Below are 25,200 nucleotides of genomic sequence, written 5' to 3' on the forward strand. Positions count from 1 at the left end.
CTTTCCAGCCCAAGAGAAGAATGAAGACAAAGAACTCTGTTTTTAATAAAGCTAATCAAACAACGTGTTAGTCAATAATAAGATCTGTGTGACCAATCTGTGAAATGACAATGTCATGATTAGTAAGTTTAATAAGTAATATGGCTTTAATCTAGCTGCACTAGACACCCTGATCACACGTAATGTAAAAGCATGACACATTGCTTTTACTCATCCAATCAGAACCTTCCTTTCTGAAGCGTGGCATAGTCTCTGTGGTGTTTATAAATCTGCCAACTTTGATTCGACCGTAAATCAAAACATCCAGATTAATAAAACCAGTCCCCACGCCATCTTAGTTCAGTTCACCGCGTGCTAACAGAAGTATCGGACCGGCCACCCGGACTTCCTTTTAAGCAAAGAACCAACAAGCTGATAAAATCTGTTGCGCTTTACCAACCAAGCAACGGTTCCCTTCAGAATAAAAGCTGAACTCACTGACCCTCTGGGTCCATCTGACGCTGTCAACCAACTGTCGCTTTTTACCTGGAGACAATCCAAAGACTAGTCTGTCGTACTGCTGACGCTGTTTCATCGGCTCCGGTACCGAAAGGGGGGTCCGAGGACCTGGCAGTCTGGATCGGTACGGAGGTCTCGTCCTGAAGGGTATGTGTGGAGCAACAACATGGCGTCTCGTGTGTTTATGAAACTCCGATCATAACTTAAGAGCAAAACATCACTTCATCATTCAGACTTGCTTCTCCGGATACGAGAGTTCTGATGACAACATCACTCACACACACACCATCCATCTCACGTCTCCTTCACACCAGATCCATTCATCACTTAGAGTTTAGAGTTAGTCTTGTTTAAAATTGTTTAGGATTAAATCTTCTTAAACGTTTTAAAGGCAACTCTCTCTTCTCTTGTCTCTCAGTTAATACGAGTGTTACATAATCCCTGCAATAAAAAGTTCCAATCTTCATGTTAAAATTACCCAACGGTCCACAAGGTTGATTTCATATTTCCTATGGAATCTCATGTCTCATGGTTCATTAAATAGATGTAAGTTAAACCCTTTCACAGCAGTTACTCATCCAGTATTGGACCTGACACCAGCCCAGCACACAGCGCCCCATCAGGACCAGAGTCATCGCAAGGACCTTCACACAATAAACACTCCAGTACAGGTCAGGTCATTGAGCCAATCAGTAAAAACTTTGCTATGTCAGGGTTGTTCCTGGCTCAGACTGAGGCAGAGGTGGTACCATCCTGACCGTGCGCCAGCACATGCGTACTCTGTACATTCACCTGCCTCACTTGTTTAAAGGCCAAATATGTTATCGTTAAGTGTTCTAATCTAAGCTTCTGTTGATTAATAGAATATTTCATTTGACAATGTTTCAAGTGGAACAAAACTGGTTTGCTGCTAAAAAATATGAAATAAAACAACAAAATTATCAGGCTGAATAACAGACTCTTATTGTGAAAGGCTCAATAATATGCATCAGATTGGTGTTTAGTTCCTTTTTCCATCTGATATTTATAGTTAAAATATTTGTATATATTTGACCTACATGTCAGTAACATTTTAGGTTTGTATTAATAACGCTCATCTTAGTCTAAATGACACATAAATATATGCAGTAAAATATAATGCATTTCATTAACATGCATTTGTGTTGGAAATGCTAATAACATTTAATTTCTGCTGCTAGCAATGTAATGGTGGCATGTCTGTTATGTACGGGTTGCAATAATCCAGTTCAAATTATGTTCAAAGATAGAAGCGTTTGTGAATTATATAGTACAATGGCTTGCCGTAGCCTTGTAGCAGTCATGTGACCCGTATCTGCAGCGGTTCTGATCCGTAGCGCTGCAGGATGCAGAATAAACAGGATGGTGGGGACTTTTTATCCGCTTGTAGAGTTTAGTCTTTCTTGGTTTCACCATCATCATCATCATCATCATCATATATTTTTCTGTGCGCCAGTTGATCGTGAGACTGCTACCCGTTAGCATTAGCATTAGCCAGTCTGCGTGTAGCTGCACTTTTGATCCCAGACTTTGGACCGGTCCTGTCTTTGTGCCTTTGCTGGTTCCTTTATTTTCCTCCACTGCATCCAGATGACCGCACTGTGCACCAGTAAAAAGCATTTTCTTACACGTAACTTCCTTTTGTTCAATAAAGTTCTGGGGAAAATAGTAATTCAAAGATGTTGCACCAGTGCTACGTTTAAAATAGACAGACACGCACAGACAGGTACAGCCCTGCTCCGATATGGAAGAGCCTGGGGGAAAATCAGGACGTTAATAGCACCAACCATAGATATGTACCACCTAGCGAGAAAAGCTATTTTTGATCTTTGTCTGCAGCGGTTTTAGCGCTTTTCAGTGCACCGCTGCTGATACAGCGCCCTGTAGTGGTGCAAGGCTGCAACTACAGTTAAAATAACATCCATATAGCTGGGGGCTGAGTGAAATCAAGCTGGGGCGGCACAACATTAGCTGGAGGCGGCCGCCACGCTCATTTGAACGCAGGAAATACCTGTATATAAGAAACCCAGCAGGTCGCATCGAGTCACTGACTAGTGTCAGAGTCTTTACAGCAATCCTCATAATAAGCAAGCATGCAGCGACAGTGGAGAGGAAAACTCCCTTTTAACAGGAAGAAACCTCCAGAGGAAGCAGCCATCCACCATGACACACACACACACACACACACTAGTAGCACATATCATGTTACAGTAAGTTAAACGTAATCAGGAGAAGGAGAACGTCCAGTGGGTGGCAGCAGCGCTGCAGCCGCCCGTCCAGGAGCCTACCACAGCTCATCTGGATCTGCTGCACGCTTAGTTTAATGTTATCATATATTTTACCTACACTTGTACTGCCAGTGTACCCATCAGGGTGGGTGCTAACTGAGCAGGTCATTGCTCATGTAAACACGTTTGTCACCATGCAGAAAACAATAAAGCGCTGAATCTTGACTCACTGTTTGGGGTCCAGAGGACAGGTGATCCTCCTGCTGCTGCCTCCCTCCTCCTGAAACAGAAGACACATCACAGCTGATCAGACGTTCTGGATGAGGCCCGCGCTGTGTTTAAAACTCTACTTTAAATCTTACATATTTGCTTGATTGTTTTGTGCAAAGTGAATCAAAGACGAGGGTGTAGTGTTGCGAGTTCTGCATGCTCACACATTCAACAGCGAGTTATTAATAACGTTATGAGACCAAACGTAATCAAATCGACCTCGTGGTTACAGAAATACTCATCAAGTGTGAGTACGCCATTTTCCTGCAGATATTCTTTATAATAAATGTTGTTAGCTGTAGGGGTGCTGGTGTTCTTTGGTAGGGTTGACTTGTATTACTAGTGTTATGCATTGTTGAAGCATGGGGGGGCCGCCAATCGTAAAACCCCTCCATCTGTAGCGGTTTTAGGCACGGGCAGACAGCGCAGTTGCCCGGGGCGGCATTATTTCATGACACAAAAGGGGCGCACGAGCGCTGAGTAAAAAATAAAAAAGAAATCTGCGCCGCACCGAGGTTTTCTATTATCTGTCATATGACAGCGTCTGGATTGGAGACAGCAAGTTGGCGCCCCCTGCAGCTGCAGGCGCTCCTGCTGACTGAGAACGTTCACGTGCTCCGTGTGAGTATGAAGAACAGGAAGGGGAGGGGTGCGGCGGGGGAATTCACCTCTGCGTCTTTCCCAAATGAAATGAGCGTGCAGGGGCTGAATCACCTGTATTAACATGGCTAAAGCCAATCACATCTTAACGTTCTTCCATATTTCATTCATAATATCATAAACACAGGCCTATCATTCTTTCAGGTTTCTCTGAATTGTGTGAAATGGCCGAATAAAAAAAGGAAAAACAAAACGATTTTGTGCCCCCCCCCCCATCAAGGTCAAATAGTTCAGTCCTGACTAAAGGAAACTTATCGAGTCAAGAGCCAAACAGAAGAGACGAACATAAAAAGGCTAAAACCACCAGGTGCCCGATTCAGGAATAAAAAGAAAAAAGAGGAGAAAGATAAAGGTATGTACGCTCTCATGATGCATGTTTTACATTTTTGAACCAGTTAACTGGGATTTTAACGGTTAAATGCGGTCAGCTAGTCGCTAACAGAGCTAATAGGGCTGAAATATTGAAACGAATATTCAAATGGTCCGAAAAATTCCTTGAATCGTTTTTTACTGATTCAAACTAGGATTTGTTAAATGCTCACTGCAGCCTGTGGCCTGCCTGAACAACAAACACATGTTGATCATGTTTACATAATAATAAATAAAACAACTCTACAAGCAGAATGTTACGCCCCCTCTGAAGGTCTAGGATGATGAGGGGACTAACAGGTGTAAGTGTGTGAGTGGATAAAGGACGAGGAGGTTAGAAAAAAACAAAAGGATTTATTAACAAAAAGTGTCCGCTGTCTGAACGGCAAAGAAGGCTTAACAGTAGTGGTGCAAAATAAGGTGGAAACTGAAAACCTAAGCAGACTAACTGCTTATGATAAAGGCTCTCCGCCTAACTTAACTTAACCATCAAAATGAAAATATCCCCGGCTCAGAAGTCCAAATGGGGATAACAACCACCAACATAAGAAAACTGACGTCTTGTCAGATAACTCCTACTAAGGAGGACAATTAAGCCAAAACTAGAACTCGGGAGAATCTCAGATAAATTCTGGATCTCTAGCAACAACCTTTAACCCAAACGGTAGCGCTGTAATCAGGAGTGTCAAAGAGTGAGGGAGGATCTCCGGCTAATCCAGGATCTCCCCGACGTCTGTTGCGTTCCTCCTTTTAAGCCTGTTGGCCGCTTGATAGCTGATGAAGATCAGCTGCTGTCTCTGCCGGGGTGCCTCTCTCCGAGGTCCTGAAAGGGCGCTGGAAGGTGTGAGCAGGCCGCTCCTGGCGCTGTCCCTGGTGCTGGATCCTTTGCAGCGGGGACAAAAGGCTCAGGTTGGGATGAGAGGACGGACTGAGGGCACGAAGGTCGTCACACAGAAGAAAACACCCCAGTCACCACTTAACTATCCTGTTTATTTATTGCAGATGGCTGCACTGATTATTTTTTACCTGGTTTGTTCTGTAAAAGTTGGCATTTTTGGTAGTCTACAGTTTTTTTTATGTCAGTTTAAATTACAATTTCAGAGGCAATTCTAAAATATTATGGATCATGATAAAGATCTATTGGAGATCTACCCCAACTTTTGGACTGCTCTGCCAGTCACTGTGGCTCCAGCTGAGAGGAGCTTTTCAAAACTTGATCAAGTCATACCTGAGGTCACCTATGTTTCAGGGGCGGCTCACTAACCTGGCTCTGATTAGTATCAATCACTCAGTAGGGGAGCAGATTTCATATGACGACATTATTGATGACGTTGCATCAAGGTTAGGTTTTAAGTTTAATTTGTGTTTTCTGTTCTAAGTGCAATGCTGTAGTGATTATCTTTAGATTGTTATGTGTGAAATATTTTAGCTATTTAGAAAATTTATTATCTATTATGTTCATATATTCTTAATATTTAGTTATTGTTTGTTTTTGTATATTTGATTCTATATATTTTGATGCAGTATATAATGTATATTGCTTTACATTCTGACAACTTCATAGTAATTAATGTAAATATGTGCAACTTAGAAAAATGAATGTTCAATAGTCGTTCTAATAAAACATGCCTGTTTGTAGAAAACATGCATGTGTTCGTGCAGGTGGCGTGGTTGGGGGGGGGGGCGGGGGCGCTCGAAGGGGGCCTCGCCCGGGGAGTAATTCCATGTAGAACCGCCACTGCCCTCCATCATTGATAGTAATGCAAAATAAAAAACACCCTGTTATATTTGTCCCAACTATTTTATGCAACAACACCCAGTGTTCCCCTAGGAATTTTTCCAGCTGTGGTGGTGGTGGTGGTGGTGGTGGTGTGGGGGGGTGGGGGGGGATTATGACACGTCTCACCTTCATATTAATATTGTTTTATTAGACGCACTCCACTCTGAACTGCACCAATCCAGCAACTGCTGCATCTTAATCACTAGTATTAAAGGTGAATACACCAATATTTGCACAAGAATAATTTCTGTTTTAAACTCTCAGTGACACACTTTGCAGGGGGGTGGGGGGGGGGGGGGGGTGGCATTTAATTTTTCTTGGCGTCTGGAGAAACATCTCCTTCTGCCCCCTGTGTTTTGGTCCAAGACCATTAGTGGGCTGGCCCTGTTAAACACCTTCTACACCCCTGCTTAGTAGACTTAATGAAGTATTTTTAAGCCAGTATAAAAATGACTGAAACACAAATGTACATATTTGGCATTACTGACCAATATCTTTGATTTAAATTATTGTTAAGAACATCAAGATGCATTACAGTGAACATTATACTAAAGTACATGTTTCTAGTGCAGAGAGGAGACGACCCATAGAAGCACTGATCTGACCTCATTTCAGAGAAAACTAGAACAGGTCAGATGCACCTAATAAATAAAATTACTAACATAAACTCAGGAATCTGTTTCTTTGCTTCATTGTTCTGGTGCTGATAGGGATGGGTACCGAATTCGGTACTTTTTAAGGTACCGACCGAATTCCACAGTACCGACTGAGCACCGATTCACTTCATTTCAAACGGTGCCTCGTTTCGGTACCGGTCCTTCATAACGAGAACTTGCCTAGACAGCTGCGCATGTGCAAGAGCGTTATGTCGCCGGTCGCTGCGAGCGAGTTGTAAACAGAGCAGCATGGTAGAAAGAACTCACGCTAACGCTTGGGTCCACTTCACTAAATGTGATGGGTAACTGGGTGAAGATGAAACCAGCGACAACGATCTAAGTGTGAGGCATCATCGTTATAATCTGCTCCAGAAGCTAAATAAACTGTTTAAGATAACATTAGCTTGATATGTTAGCTTCCATTGCCGCCATTGTTATCATCTAATGGTGCGTTCAGTTTCTCCTCGGAAATTCTAACTTCCCAGTAGGAAAAATCAAATGAAAAAAGACGGTAAAAGGAATGAAGATTCACAGTAAATTTAGTTCACAGTAAAGATGTTTGCTTCAGTTTAATTATCAGCTTATAAAACTACAAGGACGATGTTAAAATGCAAACAGTTGAATGTTATTTATCGTGATATTTATCAAATATTGTTATATATTGAGAAAAATATATATTTAATTATAAAAGAGAAATAAAATAATAAACACTCAAAAGTATCGAAAAGTACCGGTATCGATTCCTAGGTACCGGGAATTAGTACTGAATCTATTCAAATGTCAAAGGTACCCATCCCTAGGTGCTGAAAACATCACTCATGCGGATCAAAGATACACAGATGAATGCACCTTATTTGGAAATGAGTGGGTGTGGTTTACATCAGTACATTATTTTAAATCTGAAATTGATATGGACTGATCAGAAGTTGCTATGTGTGTTGTTTTAATTTGATTAAACTGATTTTTTCTTAACGTTGTTGGCATTTTTCCCCAAACACAGTTAAACAGAACTGTGTGTGTGTGTGTGTGTGTGTGTGTGTGTGTGTGTGTGTGTGTGTGTGTGTGTGTGTGTGTGTGTGTGTGTGTGTGTGTGTGTGTGTGTGTGAGTGAGTGTGTGAGTGAGTGAGTGAGTGAAAATAATTTTAAAAAATACCGGAGCGGAGGCAGTGACCGACACATGCACGAGCCGTTTCCAGCTCCGTCTCGTCAAATGCAGCACGTACGTTACGACAAAAGTAACTTTAAATATTCAACTGAAAAAGAGGCGAGCTGAAGAAAACCTAGGGAGTACCGAAGAAACGTGAGCAACAGTGAAGCAAGCACAGAGAGACCCGTTACTGTGTGCGTGTGTGTGTGTGTGTGTGTGTGTGTGTGTGTGTGTGTGTGCGTGGGGCGGATCAGTTTTGTGTGTAGGGAGGGGCGGGCGCTCCATGTGACTGGCCAATCACGGAGCGTGAAGGCAGTCAGTTACCCAATGAGGATTTTCCTTCAGCACGATTACAGTTTACATCATAGCATACCTCTTAGCCAATAGCGGTGGCAGATTTAAATTAAAGTCCAGTGCAGAGTTTTTACCTGACAACGGCACAACCCTGCCAGTTTTAGGCAGAATATTTAAATTTTAACTAAGATGCACTGAAGGGCCAAATTATTGACGACACGTGTCTGCAGCACGATTAGACACTCGTTTATTTAGTTTATCAGCAAAAAAAAGTTTATTTGGGGTGACTTGCTCTTTAAAGAGAAAGCATCGCAAACAAGCTGCATGCTAGCAAAGTGGTGCAGTTCAACGCTGAGAAAGTTAAAGAATGCAAGTGAAGAGTAAACGACTTAGAAGTTCAACAAAAAGTCCTCCTGGATGAGAATCTGATGCTGAAGGAGAAAATAAAGGAGCAGGAAAGGTACAGGATGAGATGGAGTATGAAGATGAAAGGCCTTCCGGAAAAAAGTGATGAAAACGTCAGAGTGGACACCATCCAACTCTTCAAATGCATTGCCCCTGATTTACGGCAGCTGGAGGAGGACGTAGCTGTTGTGCACAGAGTGGGTAAGAAGGTGGATAACAGGAGCAGACCCATTGTGGCAACATTTGTTCAGAGACTGACGAAGGAAGAGATATGGCGCAAAAGCAAGAACTCGTCAGTGTGCAGGGAAAGAGGCGTTCACTTCTCGGAGATGATGTCGCGAGGACAGAGAAGCAAGAAATAAGTTGTGGCCACAGATAGAGAAGGCTCGAGCTGAAGGGAAACGAGCCTATTACTGTGGGCCTCATGGTTACATTGAAGGTAAAATGATTGGTTAGCAGTGACCGGGTTTGGATGCGTTAAGGGAAAAAAATAAAAAATGATAAAAATAAAAAAGGAAGAATTTATTTGAGGAAAATCTGAATGATCCCGGCTTTCCACGGGAGCCGTCAGCAGCACGTTACTGCAGCAGCACGTCATAGCTGCTGATGGGAACCGCTGTGGTCAACAGAACCTTTTCCACCGGAGCCGTCAGCAGCGCGAGTCGGCCGCGTCTCAGGAGCAGCATGTCGCGGCCTTTACGCGCCGGTTCTATTTTCTACGCGCGACGTCTCTGAAACGGGTCAAGTTCGACATGTTTGGGGAAGGAAAGACAGGAAATCGGACGCAGAAATGGAGAGAAGCTCCCGAGATTTTCAGAATAAAGAACGTACTGCCTTCCGGTCGCTTTACTTTTAAAAACAGTTACTAACTGTGCGTCCCCGTGAGAAGTTATCACCTAGCTAGCGGTCTCCTTTGTTTTTCAGGTCCGTATTGGCGATTATGAAACGGACAGAACATAAAACACAAACCATGTTATAGTTTTCTCCTGCTTGTTGTTGTGTTTACTGACGAAGTCACTCGTGGGACTTCGTGCTCGGTCGGTGACAGCTGCTCCCCTGCTGCTTCGCGTCTCGTGGGAAGGGCCAAGCAGCAGCTTACGCGAGCAAGACGTGCTGCTGCAGTAACGTGCTGCTGACGGCTGCGCTGGAGAGCCGGGGTGAGACAGTTACTCGCTAAATGTAGTTCATAAGGAGAAAACCTTCATTTTGTGATAAGTGTGAGTTTGCGATTCCATTGTTATGTTTAATCACACGGTTTCATTTGCTTCTTTAAATGTGAGAGGTCTTAAAGATGTTGTTAACAGGAAAGCTTTATTTTTGTTTGGAAAAGGGCGTAAAGCTCAGTGTCTGTTATTACAAGAAACTCATTCTTCTGATGTGGATGTAAAGGTTTGGACAAACATGTGGGGAGATAAAATATGGTTTAGTCATGGAAGCACCAAGTCAGCAGGGGGAGGTCGTTACTTACAGAAAGGATGGAGAGGGGCGCTGGTTAATGGCAGTCTTGTTGATGGTTGTTTTTTGACACTGGTCAATGTTTATGGTTATAGAACTGTTGCACAAAATAAACAGATGTTATATAAGTGATGATGGTATAAGTGAGCTAAAAACAATGTATATCTCACAGACTGCATCGTAATGGGGGGCGACTGGAACATGACTTTGGATGAATGGGAAGATAGATCACCCTCAAGGTTTCAAAGTCACCAATTTCATTCTCTTATGGTCGAATTTATCAGGGATAATTACCTGATGGATATTCGATTATAAAGAGTAAAGACTTGAACAAAGCAGGAATATGAGCTTCTGCAGGAGATTAGTAAGTGCTGCAACAAAATAGAAATGACTAGTGAGGATAGAAATGACTAGTGAGGATAGAAATGACTAGTGAGGAAAGAAATGACTAGTGAGGATAGAAATGACTAGTGAGGATAGAAATGACTAGTGAGGATAGAAATGACTAGTGAGGATAAAAATGACTAGTGAGGATAGAAATGACTAGTGAGGATAAAAATGACTAGTGAGGATAGAAATGACTAGTGAGGATAGAAATGACTAGTGAGGATAGAAATGACTAGTGAGGATAGAAATGACTAGTGAGGATAGAAATGACTAGTGAGGATAGAAATGACTAGTGAGGATAGAAATGACTAGTGAGGATAGAAATGACTAGTGAGGATAGAAATGACTAGTGAGGATAGAAATGACTAGTGAGGATAGAAATGACTAGGGAGGATAGAAATGACTAGTGAGGATAGAAATGACTAGTGAGGATAGAAATGACTAGGGAGGATAAAACTTACTATATCTACAAGCCAAAATGGGTGATTTTTATAGGAAGAGAGCCCAAGGAGCTTTTGTACGTTCAGGAGCAAAATGGATGGAGGAGGAGAGAGAAACACAACACATTTCAGCAAAATGGAGAAAAGACAGGAAAATAAAGCCATCTCAGTCTTGCTGTTTAATGGTGTAGAATGCAAGGATGATAAAACGATGGAGAGAGAAGTATTTAAATTCTATAGTGAGCTTTATTCCTCAGCCTTTTCTACGAGGGACACAACTACATTTTTTTACTTATTGCATAAACAAATACCCGTCATTGATAACACATTTAAGGAAGCGTGTGAATCTGATTTTAAGATCTTCTCTCCTGGCACTCACAGAGCACAGTCGCTTCTGCTTTGCTCCCTTATCTTTTTTCCCAAGGCTCTTTGTCCCGTCTGCCTACAGAGCGTTCTCTGCATTTCCTCTGGAAATCACTGTTTTTCAGAAACGGATTTAATTAATTGGTCATTCAACGTGATAAGATTTTTTCTACGATGAGAACGGAGGAGGGGGCTCGCGCTTGCTCTCACGGGACACACGCAGCGGGATAAATGCTCGATTCCTGGAAGAAGTGGAATGTCATCTGTCCCTCTCAGCTGTCCATTGAGGACGTCGAAGGTGTGTGGATATTTGGCCTGATGATCACTGGATTTCTTCTGATTGGAGTGGGAGGATATCTGGTTTTCCGTAAAATTGGGATGACGGGAGCAACTGGAGGGCGACCCGCACCCATGGACGGCACCGTCCGGGCGGAGACCTCACAGACTGGGACGTTACTCCAGGTGAATCGCAAGCTGGACAATGTCTTAGCTGCGTTACCGCTGTTAGTGCGCAAAATGGATGTCATCTCGGAGAGGGTCACCGGACGGTGTGGAGATGTTTAATCACAAAATTGGCTTCACTGGAGGACTTGAATGATCAATACAGACTTTAAGGCAGAGAGGAAAATTATCTCTGCCTGACCCAAACAAAGTCCTGTTATCCAATCTGACGCCGTAAGCAGCCTTGGAGTTGCGTGCAACAACCCCCACGATGGAAGGAATGCAGACAAATGCTGTGAAAACCCTACCTACCCCCCCGCCTTCAGATTGTGGTCTCTGAACAGCGAGGTCATCAAAATGGAGGCACTCACTGTGCTCTGTGCTTTCCCATGACCTCCCACCCACCTGTGGATTCAGCTGGCGAAGCACCACACGGGCTGCTCCCGCTGAGGAAACCAGGATCCCAGCCCCCTGCCGGGTGTAACTCTGCTCGGCCTTTTTTGCCCTCCCCCAATTCTCCTCATGTAATCCCCTCTTCATCTATTGAAATGAGCGCCGTTATGGCTGCTCTCGTGGTCTGCCTGTATCTGTCCTGTCTATATGTGTGTGTGTGTGTAACCTTGGTCAGGCTGTTCCGTGGAGTCAAGTTCCTATGCTCTGGTTCGCTGGAGCGCTGGCAATAAAATTCTCTCTGATTCTCTGAAGAGCTGGATGCAGTTGTTCTGAAGCTGGCAGCAAACAAAGCCCCGAGTACTGATGGACTCACGGCTAATTTCTATCATTTCTTATGGAGAGACATCAGAAACCTACCGTTCAAAGCAATACAGGAATTTTTAGAGAAGCAAGAACCGACAACCAGCATGAAACAAGGCATTATAACATTAATTCCTCAACAAAGTAAAGATAAAAGAGTGTTGGATAACTTGAGGCCTATAACACTCAGGGTGGCTGCAGGTTTAAGGGAGCCAAATTTAAGACTTTTTAAGACCCTTTTTAAGGCCACTTAGACCAAATTTAAGCTATTTTTAAAATTAAATTTAAGCTATAATTTCCAGCTATTGCCTGGAACCGGTGCTAACCACGTCGCGAACGTGGGATTAGCCATCCAGTTACCGTTAAACTTGCACTTCCACTAGTTTAACCAGCTAATGTGCTCATCTAAAAATAGCCCCCTTTCACAACCAACTGAAGGTGTACGGTTCTGCTTTCGCCAACATTGTACACAAAAAATGCTGAACACTAACTAGAAAGTCACAAAAATGTTATAGAAATAAAAGAATCTTGTTTATTTGGGTCTTTGAAAATTTAAGACCTTTGGAAACTGTATTTAAGGATTATTTGTCATTTTTAAGGATTTTTAAGGCCTTAAATTTGGAAAAGCTAATTTAAGTCTTTTTAAGGACCCGCGGATAGCATTTGTACAGTGTAAAGATTCCCTTTGGTTCAGGATTCCCAAGGCAATATTTCAGAAAGTTGGAGGGATAAAATTTTTGTTGCGTTGTGACTATGATATAGGAAAATTACTATCTGACTATCATAAGCAAGTTCTCCCTTACTGAACCTAATATTCAAGCATCATGTCACCCCACACAAGTCACCCTTGTGCAACAATAGATGTATTCTATCAAATAAGAAGTCGTTATTCATTGAAAGTTGGTTGGATAAAGGAATTTGGACGACAGCTGATTTATTGGATGAGCATGGCAATCTTTTGAAATATGAAGATTTGTGTGATAAGTTTGGTCTGATATGCTCACCAAGTGAACACAAGAAAGTCATTAAAGCCATTCCAGCTCCTGTCAAAACGATGACTCAGCAAACAAGGATACATGCAAAGGGGTCAGAGATGAGATGTGTAGAAGGAATTAGATTCAGTTGTAAGGATTTTTCTAACAGATTAGCCCGTAAGACTTTAACAACCCAACATTACCTGTACCAGCTAAAGAGGAAATACATTTTACGTGACTTTAATGAATCTGAGAAGGAAATTAAGGAAGAGATATTTGTCTTATCCAATCCCACATAAAGCGAAGGAGCTAACATTCAAAAGTTTAAATTATATTTATCCATCCAATAACTTTCTACATGTTAGATTTAACTGGACGAATAACTCATGTGGGTTTTTGTGAAAGTAAAATTGAAAATGTCGAACATCTCTTTTTGAATGTGAGCGTAGATTTCTGGTGTTCTGTTCACACTTGGTTGTTGTCTAGGCATGTAACAGTAACCCCCAAATTCCACTACCTCCGCTCCGCCCCCGCCTTCCGCAGCCGCTCGCTTCCGAACTCAATTTTTACTGGTACCTGCTCAACAACGGCTCCGCTCCGGTGCGGAGACCTGAGGTGGGCAAACAAGCATGCGTGGGATTTTCGAGATCTTGCGATACAGTCCGAGCAATAAACGCGGAAGTTAGATCCAGACACCCGTTGTGTGGGAGAAGCATCGGCATGAACTGTTTAATCTGCCCATCATTTGTGTTGAGAGATCAGCAGTGTCTGGATCAACAAAGTGTGACTACTTTGATAGTGGAAACTGTATTTTTGGCTTACTTTTGTGCATTTAAACTTCAGCCGCCATTGATAGTTGTTAAAAGTTGTTAAACCTGTGCATATGAAACAAAAAACGCCTTTTGTTTATCGATTTATTGTGAAAAACGGAAGTTGTGCTTGCTCCTTTTCCTGTTGGGCCGTTGTGATTTCTGTCCATTTACTGCGGAGGTGCTCCGGTGTTGTGCCATTTATCGACTCGCTGCCAAAAAATGATCAGCCACCGCGGGATCACGCACGGTTAGGGTAATTGCATTTCTAGACGAAATTCCCCGGGATTTCACCCTAAAACTCAGCATATCTGGCAATGTGGACATTCAGAAAGCAGAGATAACCTCTTCCGGTACTTAAACAGATGTTTATCGCGGATATTAGTTTTTCCAGTTGGGAAGTTGTTTTAAGTGTTGCTATTTGTCTTAAACGTTCACAATGAGGATATATTAATCCTTTTTGCAATATTTGCGATTGAAAGATGGTTTGTGGTAAGAACTGGCTTTCTTTATGTTACAACCTTGATACAAAAAAATCAATAAACAATGTAAAATGGCGCCCTGTATTGAATGTAAACGTTGTATAAATGTAAATAAACAATTCTCCAGCGATTTAATTTTTTCCCCTTCCTTTCTTTAGTCCACTTGACATGGAGCCACAGTTAACTAGTTTGGGGCACATTTTTACTTGAAAAATAGTATTTAAACTGATCAAGCTTTGGCTTTACTGACACTGTGTAGGTTGCTATCTAAACATTACGTTGCTCTGTTTAAAAGTAACAAGATAAAAGCACTTCAGCACATAAAATTAAGATTGTCACTTGCCAAATAGAGACTACACCATCCTGTTTACCTATAAGAAACGCCTCAAAATATCTTTAAATTCTTTATTGATGATTTAATTGTAGACAACTAAAATGGCATTTTACTTGCCACAAAGTGATTGAATCGCTCAGATTTTCATGGAGGCTAAAATTGACCAAATAAGAGTTTTATGTATTATCTGTTGATGTTACTGTACTCATACTGCCTACTGTATCATCATAAACACCCCAAAAATGGCAACAAAAAAAAGATAATTTCCCTTGCCAAAAATTGATTAGTGTCCTGGTCACGTGTAAAGGGTTAAATTTACCTAAATATTACTTCATTTATTATCTCTTGATGGTATTAGTGCCATCACAGGATGCTGGGTCTCTTCCACATTCATAAACACCCCAAAAATTGCAACAACTAACTAACTAAATAAATAAATAAATAAAAATGACAGTTTCACTTTTTTGAGCTTATGTATATATATATATATATATATATATATATATATTACTTTCTTTTGTTTTTGTTATTATGTTAGGCTGAATTTTTACAAGGCAACAAACTTTGCTCACAGCTCATTGGCCAATAGCGATAATTAGTAAGCAAGTTGGTTGATTGCATCAACTGTCGGCGCATTTTGCAGTGCAAGATGGATGCAACCTTGCATCGTCAAATTTTGGCTTTCAAAAATGAAGGAATATATCCCCCTGGTCTTTCTCTTTCACAGAAGTCCAACTTTCGTCGAAAAGCCAAGAGTTTTGAGGTCCAAGGTATGTTTATTGGTTAGGGTTATCAAGAGATAATAAATGAAGTAATATTTAGGTAAATTTAACCCTTTACATGTGACCAGGACACTGTGATCAATTTTTGGCAAGGGAAATTATCTTTTTTTGCCATTTTTGGGGTGTTTATGATGATACAGTAGGCAGTATTAGTACAGTAACATCAACAGATAATACATAAAACCTTTATTTGGTCAATTTTAGCTTCCATGAAAATCTGAGCGATTCAATCACTTTGTGGCAAGTAAAATGCCATTTTAGTTGTCTACAATTAAATCATCAATAAAGAATTTAAAGATATTTTGAGGCGTTTCTTATAGGTAAACAGGATGGTGTAGTCTCTATTTGGCAAGTGACAATCTTAATTTTATGTGCTGAAGTGCTTTTATCTTGTTACTTTTAAACAGAGCAACGTAATGTTTAGATAGCAACCTACACAGTGTCATTAAAGCCAAAGCTTGATCAGTTTAAATACTATTTTTCAAGTAAAAATGTGCCCCAAACTAGTTAACTGTGGCTCCATGTCAAGTGGACTAAAGAAAGGAAGGGGAAAAAATTAAATCGCTGGAGAATTGTTTATTTACATTTATACAACGTTTACATTCAATACAGGGCGCCATTTTACATTGTTTATTGATTTTTTTGTATCAAGGTTGTAACATAAAGAAAGCCAGTTCTTACCACAAACCATCTTTCAATCGCAAATATTGCAAAAAGGATTAATATATCCTCATTGTGAACGTTTAAGACAAATAGCAACACTTAAAACAACTTCCCAACTGGAAAAACTAATATCCGCGATAAACATCTGTTTAAGTACCGGAAGAGGTTATCTCTGCTTTCTGAATGTCCACATTGCTAGATATGCTGAGTTTTAGGGTGAAATCCCGGGGAATTTCGTCTAGAAATGCAATTACCCTAACCGTGCGTGATCCCGCGGTGGCTGATCATTTTTTGGCAGCGAGTCGATAAATGGCACAACACCGGCGTCCGGCGAAAATAGGATCGATTCTATTTTTGCCGGACGCCGGAACAGAGGGCGGCGCACTGCCGGAGCACGGCCGCAGTAGTGGAATTGCTCTGATTGACTACAACGGGACCGATTTTGCTCCGGCGTCCGTGTCGGAGCGGAGCGGAGCGGAGCGGAGCGGAGCGGAGGTAGTGGAATTTGACGGACAAAGATCAGGAATTCTTGGTAGATGTTTTGATTTTGTTGAGAAAACATTTTATTCACAGATGTAAATTCATCAAGGTTAAGCCTCATTTAAGCGGATGGAAAAAGGACTTGGAACTGTTAAAGGAACGTTTATTTTCTATGGAGAAGAAAGATAACCAGAGACTTTCTTCTTTGTTGGATATTTTCAAACTTCTAGCATAAGGCCCTCACACTTTCATGTTTTTATGTTATTTACTTTTTCTTTGTGTTTGTTATTATACCCCTGTGGTAAAAGCTGATTCAACACGTTTAGATACTGATAGAATGTTTGCCCTGTTTGTTGTACAAATAAATAAATACATAAATAAATAAATAAATAAATAACTAGGAGCCGGTGCTGTTTAACTCTGACTCAGGTAGAAAGCTTGTATTGATATTTCCCCTTCTACTGAAGTCAATCTCAGCCCTAGTATCTGTACTTCTACCTGAGTAGTGGTACTCCAGACAACTCTGGGGAGAGGGTAAACCCACCGACACTCACCATGGTCGCGTGCTCCCCGCAGAACCGTCTCCCTTTTGCGACGATCATTTTACAGAACCGCTTCTTCTTCTGTAGGAAGAACACGCAGCGCGTGGGCTCCGCCATGTTGAACTGAGCGAGCTGTTGCAGAAGCTCCTGGCTGCAGCTCGCTAGACGTACACGTCCGCTGGAGGACGTCAGCGTCGCTGCCATATTGGATGGGTCTGGGTCAGGTCTGCGGATCAGCTCCTCACTGTTCCTTGGGCACGTTTCAACCTCAACACCTGCGGTGAAAGAAGAAACGTTGTTAGAGGATTTTCTTTGATTAACAGCCAGGTTTCATTTAATAACCTTTCCCGGACAAATTTGTGTTTCTCTGCTAAATACATAAACATAAATTTGTGTTTCTTTTAATAAATTAGAAGACGTGTTGGTTGTTAACAGGGACACAGTCCTGGTCCTGAGGCAGGGGCGCAACCATAGATATGTATATATAAACACTAGATGCCTCGTTCCCACTGTTCGCCAATGGGATGCGAGTGTGACGTAGGAACGTGGCAGCCATCTTACCTCAGACAGCTGTCCCCTTTCTCCATGTTGGGGTGTATGGAGCATGTACTATTTAACTTGCTCAATCTAAAACCGATTTTCAAAAGGTTTGATTTGTTATAAACGCCAGAGATATGTCTATGAAATAGGATGGGTTTGGCCCAGAAAGTCCTGTTATTTCACTCCACAAAGCATTTCATCTTTCATAAATAACATATTTAATTGTAAGCTACAGTAACTTCAAGTATACATAGCCTAATATTATATTATATAGATGTATCTATCTATCCATCTATATATATTCCTGGTTTGTGAAATAGGATTTGTTTAGAGATGAGATTTCAAGGTTCTTTTGAAGTAAAGCCCACTTTAACAGGACACAGACACAAAATGTGCATCCCTACAAATAAGACAACCGACACCCAAATCACATCTGTCAGCCAGAACCAATCCACCAGCAATGAAATTTAACCTAGCAAATTATTTTGTATTTTCTATATTTCTTAACTTTTGTTTTCTTATGTATTGACTTTCATATATTAATTATAAGCTGTTTGGAAATGCTTTCTGAAAAAGTTAGGAAATAATCAAAAGATAGATTAGGTTAATAAATAGATGGATTATAGTAATAAGATAGATTACAGTAATAAATAGGTGGATTACAGTAATAAATAAAATAGATTACAGTAATAAATAAGATGGATTACAGTAATAAATAAAATGGATTATAGTAATAAATAAGAAAGATTACAGTAATAAATATGATGGATTACAGTAATAAGATAGATTACAATAATAAATAGGTGGATTACAGTAATAAATAAATTAGATCACAGTAATAAATAAAATAGATTACAGTAATAAATAAAATGGATTATAGTAATAAATAAGAAAGATTACAGTAATAAATATGATGGATTACAGTAATAAAAATGGATTACAGTAATAAGATGGATTACAGTAATAAATAAAATGGATTACAGTAATAAATAGATGGATTACAGTAATCAATAAGATAGATTACAATAATAAATAAAGTGGATTACAGTAATAAATAAAATAGATTACAGTAATAAATAAAATGGATTATAGTAATGAATAAGATAGATTACAGTAATAAATATGATGGATTACAGTACTAAAAAATGGATTACAGTAATAAAATGGATTACAGTAATAAATAAGAGATTACAGTAATGAATAGATGGATTACAGTAATAAATATGATGGATTACGGTAATAAACAAATGGATAACAGTAATAAGATGGATTACAGTAATAAATAAAACGGATTACAGTAATAAAAAAGAGATTACAGTAATAAATAGATGGTTTACAGTAATAAATAGATAGATTACAGAAATAAATATGATAGATTACAATAATATTATGGATTACAGTAATAAATATGATGGATTACAGTAATAAATAGATAGATTACAGTAATAAATAAGAAAGATTACAGTAATAAATAGATGGTTTACAGTAAGAAATAGATAGATTACAGTAATAAATAGATGGATTACAGTAATAAATAGATAGATTACAGCTATAAATAAATTGGATTACAGTAAGAAATGAGAAAGATTACAGTAATAAATAGATGGTTTAAAGTAAGAAATAGATAGATTACAGTAATAAATAAGATGGATTACAGTAATAAATAAGATGGATTATAGTAATAAATAAGATAGATTACAGTAATAAATATGATGGATTACAGCAATAAAAAATGGATTACAGTAATAAAATGGATTACAGTAATAAATAAGGTGGATTACAGTAATAAATAAGAGATTACAGTAATGAATAGATGGATTACAGTAATAAATATGATGGATTACAGTAATAAACAAAATGGATTACAGTAATAAATAAAACGGATTACAGTAATAAAAAGAGATTACAGTAATCCATAAAATGGATTACAGTAATAAATAAGATAGATTACAGTAATAAATATGATGGATTACAGTAATAAATAGTTAGATTACAGTAATAAATAAGAAAGATTACAGTAATAAATAGATGGTTTACAGTAAGAAATAGATAGATTACAGTAATAAATAGATGGATTACAGTAATAAATAGATAGATTACAGCTATAAATAAATTGGATTACAGTAAGAAATGAGAAAGATTACAGTAATAAATAGATGGTTTACAGTAAGAAATAGATAGATTACAGTAATAAATAAGATGGATTACAGTAATAAATAAGATGGATTATAGTAATAAATAAGATAGATTACAGTAATAAATATGATGGATTACAGCAATAAAAAATGGATTACGGTAATAAAATGGATTACAGTAATAAATAAGGTGGATTACAGTAATAAATAAGAGATTACAGTAATGAATAGATGGATTACAGTAATAAATATGATGGATTACAGTAATAAACAAAATGGATTACAGTAATAAATAAAACGGATTACAGTAATAAAAAGAGATTACAGTAATACATAAAATGGATTACAGTAATAAATAAGATAGATTACAGTAATAAATATGATGGATTACAGTAATAAATACATAGATTACAGTAATAAATAAGAAAGATTACAGTAATAAATAGATGGTTTACAGTAAGAAATAAGAAAGATTACCGTAATAAATAGATGGATTACAGTAAGAAATAGATGGATTACAGCAATAAATAAGATAGATTACGTAATAAATAAATGGATTACAGTAAGAAATAGAAAGATTACAGTAATAAATAGATCGTTTGCAGTAAGAAATGAGATAGATTACAGTTATAAATAAGATGGATTACAGTAATAAATAAGAAAGATTACAGTAATAAATATGATGGATTACAGTAATAAATAAAATGGATTGCAGTAATAAATAAGATAGATTACAGTTATAAATATGATAGATTACAGTAATAAATATGATGGATTACAGTAATAAATAAGATGGATTACAGTAAATTCTGATGAGAATTAAAAAGAGAAATCATATCTCTCCTATTTTAGCTTCCCTACATTGGCTACCTGTTAAATTCAGAATAGATTTTAAGATCCTTCTTCTCACATATAAAGCTCTTAATAATCAAGCTCCATCATACATCAGTGATCTGATTGTTCCATACGTGCCTAACCGAGCACTTCGCTCTCAGACTGCAGGTCTACTGGTGGTTCCCAGAATATCTAAAATTAGGATGGGAGGCAGATCTTTTAGTTACCAGGCTCCTCTCCTGTGGAACCAGCTCCCAGCTTTAGTCCGTGAGGCAGACACCTTGTCTACTTTTAAGAATAGGCTTAAAACATTTTTATTTGATAGGGCCTATGGTTAAAATCTGATGTTAGCCTAAATCTGGACAAGTGGGGGAGTAGAGGGAGGTGGAGTGTACAGTCGGTAAAGACGGCTCTCCCTTGCCCTGACTCCAACATGCCTCCATCTAAATAGGATAGATTATCCAGAGTTATCTCTGTAGTTATGCTGCTATAGGCTTAGACTGCTGGAGGATACACTGACCACTTTTCACACTCTACTGCTTTCTTCTACAATCTGCTCTTTAACTGTATTATTTCCTGCTATTTCAGCTGTTAACTTTATTTTCTCTCTAAGTGTTTTTCTCCCCAGAAGAAGCTACAACGATGTTCTGCTGAGCTGTGGTGGCCTCATGGAGGGGGCCATCGACTAGCACACTGCTGCTAACCACTTATACATTCTCCCTCTCCTGATAATAACTTTTTACTTTCCTTGACGTTGGATGTGCTACTACTAGTTTACCCGTTTAATTATAGATCCACTAGAATAAATACAATAAAGTTTATCTCTCACCTAATAGAATATTTACTAAGACATCACAATATAACTATAGACACATTACTAGTCTTTGTGTGTGTGTGTGTGTGTGTGTGTGTGTGTGTGTGTGTGTGTGTGTGTGTGTGTGTGTGTGTGTGTGTGTGTGTGTGTGTGTGTGTGTGTGTGTGTGTGTGTGTGTGTGTGTGTGTGCTCTGTCTTCTCCATCCCCAGTGAGTCGTGGAGGATGGCTGCTTATACTGAGCCAGGATTCTCTGGAGGTTTCTTCCTGTTAAAAGGGAGTTTTCCTCTCCACTGTCGCTTTATGCTTGCTTAGTATGAGGATTGCTGTATAGTCACTGACACTAGTCAGTGACTTGATGCAATTTGCTGGGTTCCTTATATAGGAAACATTATTTCTGATTGGCTTAATGAACTGACCTGAATTGGAATGTTTATTATGTGAAGGTCCTTGAGACGACTCTTGTCGTGATTTGGCGCTTTATAAATAAACTTGAATTGAATTGAATTGATTTCAGAAATAAGATAATTACAGTAATAAATATGATGGATTACAGTAATAAATAAGATGGATTACAGTAATAAATATGATAGATTACAGTAATAAATATGATAGATTACAGTAATAAATATGATGGATTACAGTAATAAATAAGATGGATTACAGTAATAAGATGGATTACAGTAATAAATAAAATGGATTACAGTAATAAATAAGATGGATTACAGTAATAAATATGATAGATTACAGTAATAAATATGATAGATTACAGTAATAAATATGATGGATTACAGTAATAAATAATATGGATTACAGAAATAAATAAGATGGATTACAGTAATAAATATGATAGATTGCAGTAATAAATATGATGGATTACAGTAATAAATAAGATGGATTACAGTAATAAGATGGATTACAGTAATAAATAAAATGGATTACAGTAATAAATAAGATGGATTACAGTAATAAATATGATAGATTACAGTAATAAATATGATGGATTACAGTAATAAATAAGATGGATTACAGTAATAAATATGATAGATTGCAGTAATAAATATGATGGATTACAGTAATAAATAAGATGGATTACAGTAATAAAATGGATTACAGTAATAAATAAGATGGATTACAGTAATAAATATGATAGATTGCAGTAATAAATATGATGGATTACAGTAATAAATAAGATGGATTACAGTAATAAAATGGATTACAGTAATAAATGTTTCGAATGACTCGCATCCACCTCCAAACCATCCGAGGGTGTTGTGTCCGTTCAACCTGTCTTTTCTGGTAACGATCTTGTCAGTCTTCAGTCTCAGGACCCTGCTAAAAGCAGGATGATCCTGTACCTTTCTGATCCTACAACTCATCTGCCTTCTCCCGCCGAGCTTGACTCCGTTCCTGAGCTCCATGCTCTCTTTCGTGTTCGGGTCACGCTGAGAATGGTTGAAGGGTTGCTGATGCACACCGCCAAGCCTCCTTTGCCACCTGTCCTCGTCGCACCACAGCGACTAAGGGGAGACATGATCACGCAAGCTCATGGCTCTCCCTCCGCCAGACACAAAGTTGTCAAGGCCACGTTCGGTGCCCTGAGCCAGGTTGCTTATTGGCCGGGGATGTGTTGCGACGTCTCAGACCACGTCCAGCGTTGTTTGATTTGTTGTCAGTTTCAGCCATCCAACCCCGCACACAGAGCCCCCCTACAGAAAAAGGGACCGTCCACACCGTGGTCGGACTTGCAATTCGATTGGGTGGGGCCTCTGGCCAGGTCCAGCAGTCTACTGGTGTCTCCCTGCTTGAAATGATGACGGGTAGACAAATGACCCTACCACTTCACCTGCTGTACCAACCTGTTCAATCCGAGGCCGACCCGGCTTACACGAGCGAACAATATTTGCAGGACCTGAAGAACCATCTGCCTGCAGCATTCTCATTTGCACAGACAAATCTGGAGAAATCAGCTGAGGGCAGGAAGGCTTATTACGATAAGAAGGCCTCACATTCTGAACTCAACGTAGGTGATGAGGCCTGGTTCTACATTTTCGCTCCTAAAACTGGTAACAACAAGAACACCTCTGGGAAGCTGGCTAAGAAACTTTTGCCGAAGTGGTCAGGCCCATACCTGATAACTGATAAGCTCTCTCCAGTCGTGTATCTGATCAAGACTACCCAAACAAACAAGGAGCCCGTCTACAAATGGGTCCACAGGGACCAAATCAAGCCACACAAGGGTTCCAGTAATTTGGTCAATGCTACCACCAACAACTTACTGACTTCGAAAGGGGGTTGATTTTGCGCCTCGTCGGTTCCATAGCTCTCTATCTCGAGTTACTCAAGTTTGTCTATGTTTGTGTGTGTGCATGGTTGTCTTTCCTGTTTATACATGACGTGCAGACTTGGGTGATTGGAGAAGAACATGCTGTGGGTTCCTGAAGTCAGGTAATCAGGTAGTTAACAGTAGATGGGTTTAGTCCATTACATTTTTAGTGTTTTGACACTTACATAACTATCTTTTTATAGTACTTTTGCTAGGGTGATCAAGTTTGAGAACTTTATGATTAACTAAGTTTATTTACCTTAGAGGGCTACAACCAATTGTTGCCCTTCATCCTTATAAAGAGTGTATTTAGTGCAGTGGTTTCTCTCATACCAGATAGAGTTTGGTTAATTTTATGCTTTCAGCACCACCTTTTTGCAGAACACGTAGTGGTAGTGCACCCATTTCTTCACTTAAAGGTTAATTCACGTAAAAACTACACATAGTGCGGAGGTACTCACAGTGTTAGGTTTCTTTTTGTTTGTTGATTTGCATGAGACGCCATTATGTTGTGTCTACACTGAGGTGCCCTGTGCTGTGCTCTCTCTCCTCTCCTGAGGTTCACTGATGATCCTCGCTTCCCTGGGGGTGGACCCGTGACTCGTCGTCGGATTCCGCTCCTCCTGATGGGTTTTCCGGCTCGAAGGACCTGGACGACCGTTTGTTCCGGCATGGCTGCTGGGATACTTCGCTCACTAGGACCTGACCTGCCTGCTGCTCTTTCCCGCACTGAATCACGATAAGTGCAATTACAAAGATCAATATACTGTTGGAATTATTCCCTACCCGTGGATACGTAAACCTTTGCTCCTGCTTCAACTTATTACCCCACGGGGATACCTTACAAATTTGCTGACTTGTGTGCTTCCAAAGGGATTATGCGAGACTGTTGAAACCATAGACTGTTCTTCGGAGTGGGGTTCGTACCTCACCACTGTTGGCCTCTTCGGGGGAACTACACCTTCCCTTGTCATCGGAGTCCCTTTAGGACTCTGGTTTGTTCAACGCCAGGTGGTCTCTGCACGGACCACCGTACCATTGAAAAGGGGGGATATGTAACGAACAGAATGACTCTTATTTTTCCCTTCTTTGCTCAGAACGAGTCTGCATGAGATATGATCTCAAGGTCTCATGCATTCCTTCTAACCTGCTTATTTTCAGCTCAACAGAAAAATGAAGAATGAACTCTTTTCTTTTCACTAATCAAATAACTCTATTTTAATAAAGCTAATCCATCAAAGTGTTAGTCAATACATAAGATGTGACCGACCTGTGAAATCAAAATATTAATTCCTTTATTATGATCCTATAGAAATAATAAGT

The 25,200-nt window shown here is 39.6% G+C and overlaps 1 protein-coding gene across 2 annotated transcripts in view; it reads right to left on the reverse strand.

The window, feature by feature from the left end:
• trmt13 (tRNA methyltransferase 13 homolog) overlaps positions 1-17,661 on the reverse strand; it is a 33,266-nt gene extending 15,605 nt beyond the window's left edge. For both annotated transcript variants that reach the window (XM_054733048.2, XM_054733049.2), the window contains exons 1-2: positions 17,243-17,661; positions 2,975-3,024 (exon numbers count right to left, since the gene is read on the reverse strand). In XM_054733048.2, the coding sequence (XP_054589023.1) occupies positions 2,975-3,024; positions 17,243-17,434 (242 nt within the window). In that variant the 5' untranslated portion in view covers positions 17,435-17,661. The remainder of the gene's footprint in view (positions 1-2,974; positions 3,025-17,242) is intronic.
• Positions 17,662-25,200: the final 7,539 nt, after the last annotated feature.

This window comes from Nothobranchius furzeri, chromosome 8, assembly GCF_043380555.1.
Source record: "Nothobranchius furzeri strain GRZ-AD chromosome 8, NfurGRZ-RIMD1, whole genome shotgun sequence".
Taxonomy (NCBI): Eukaryota; Metazoa; Chordata; class Actinopteri; order Cyprinodontiformes; family Nothobranchiidae; genus Nothobranchius; species Nothobranchius furzeri.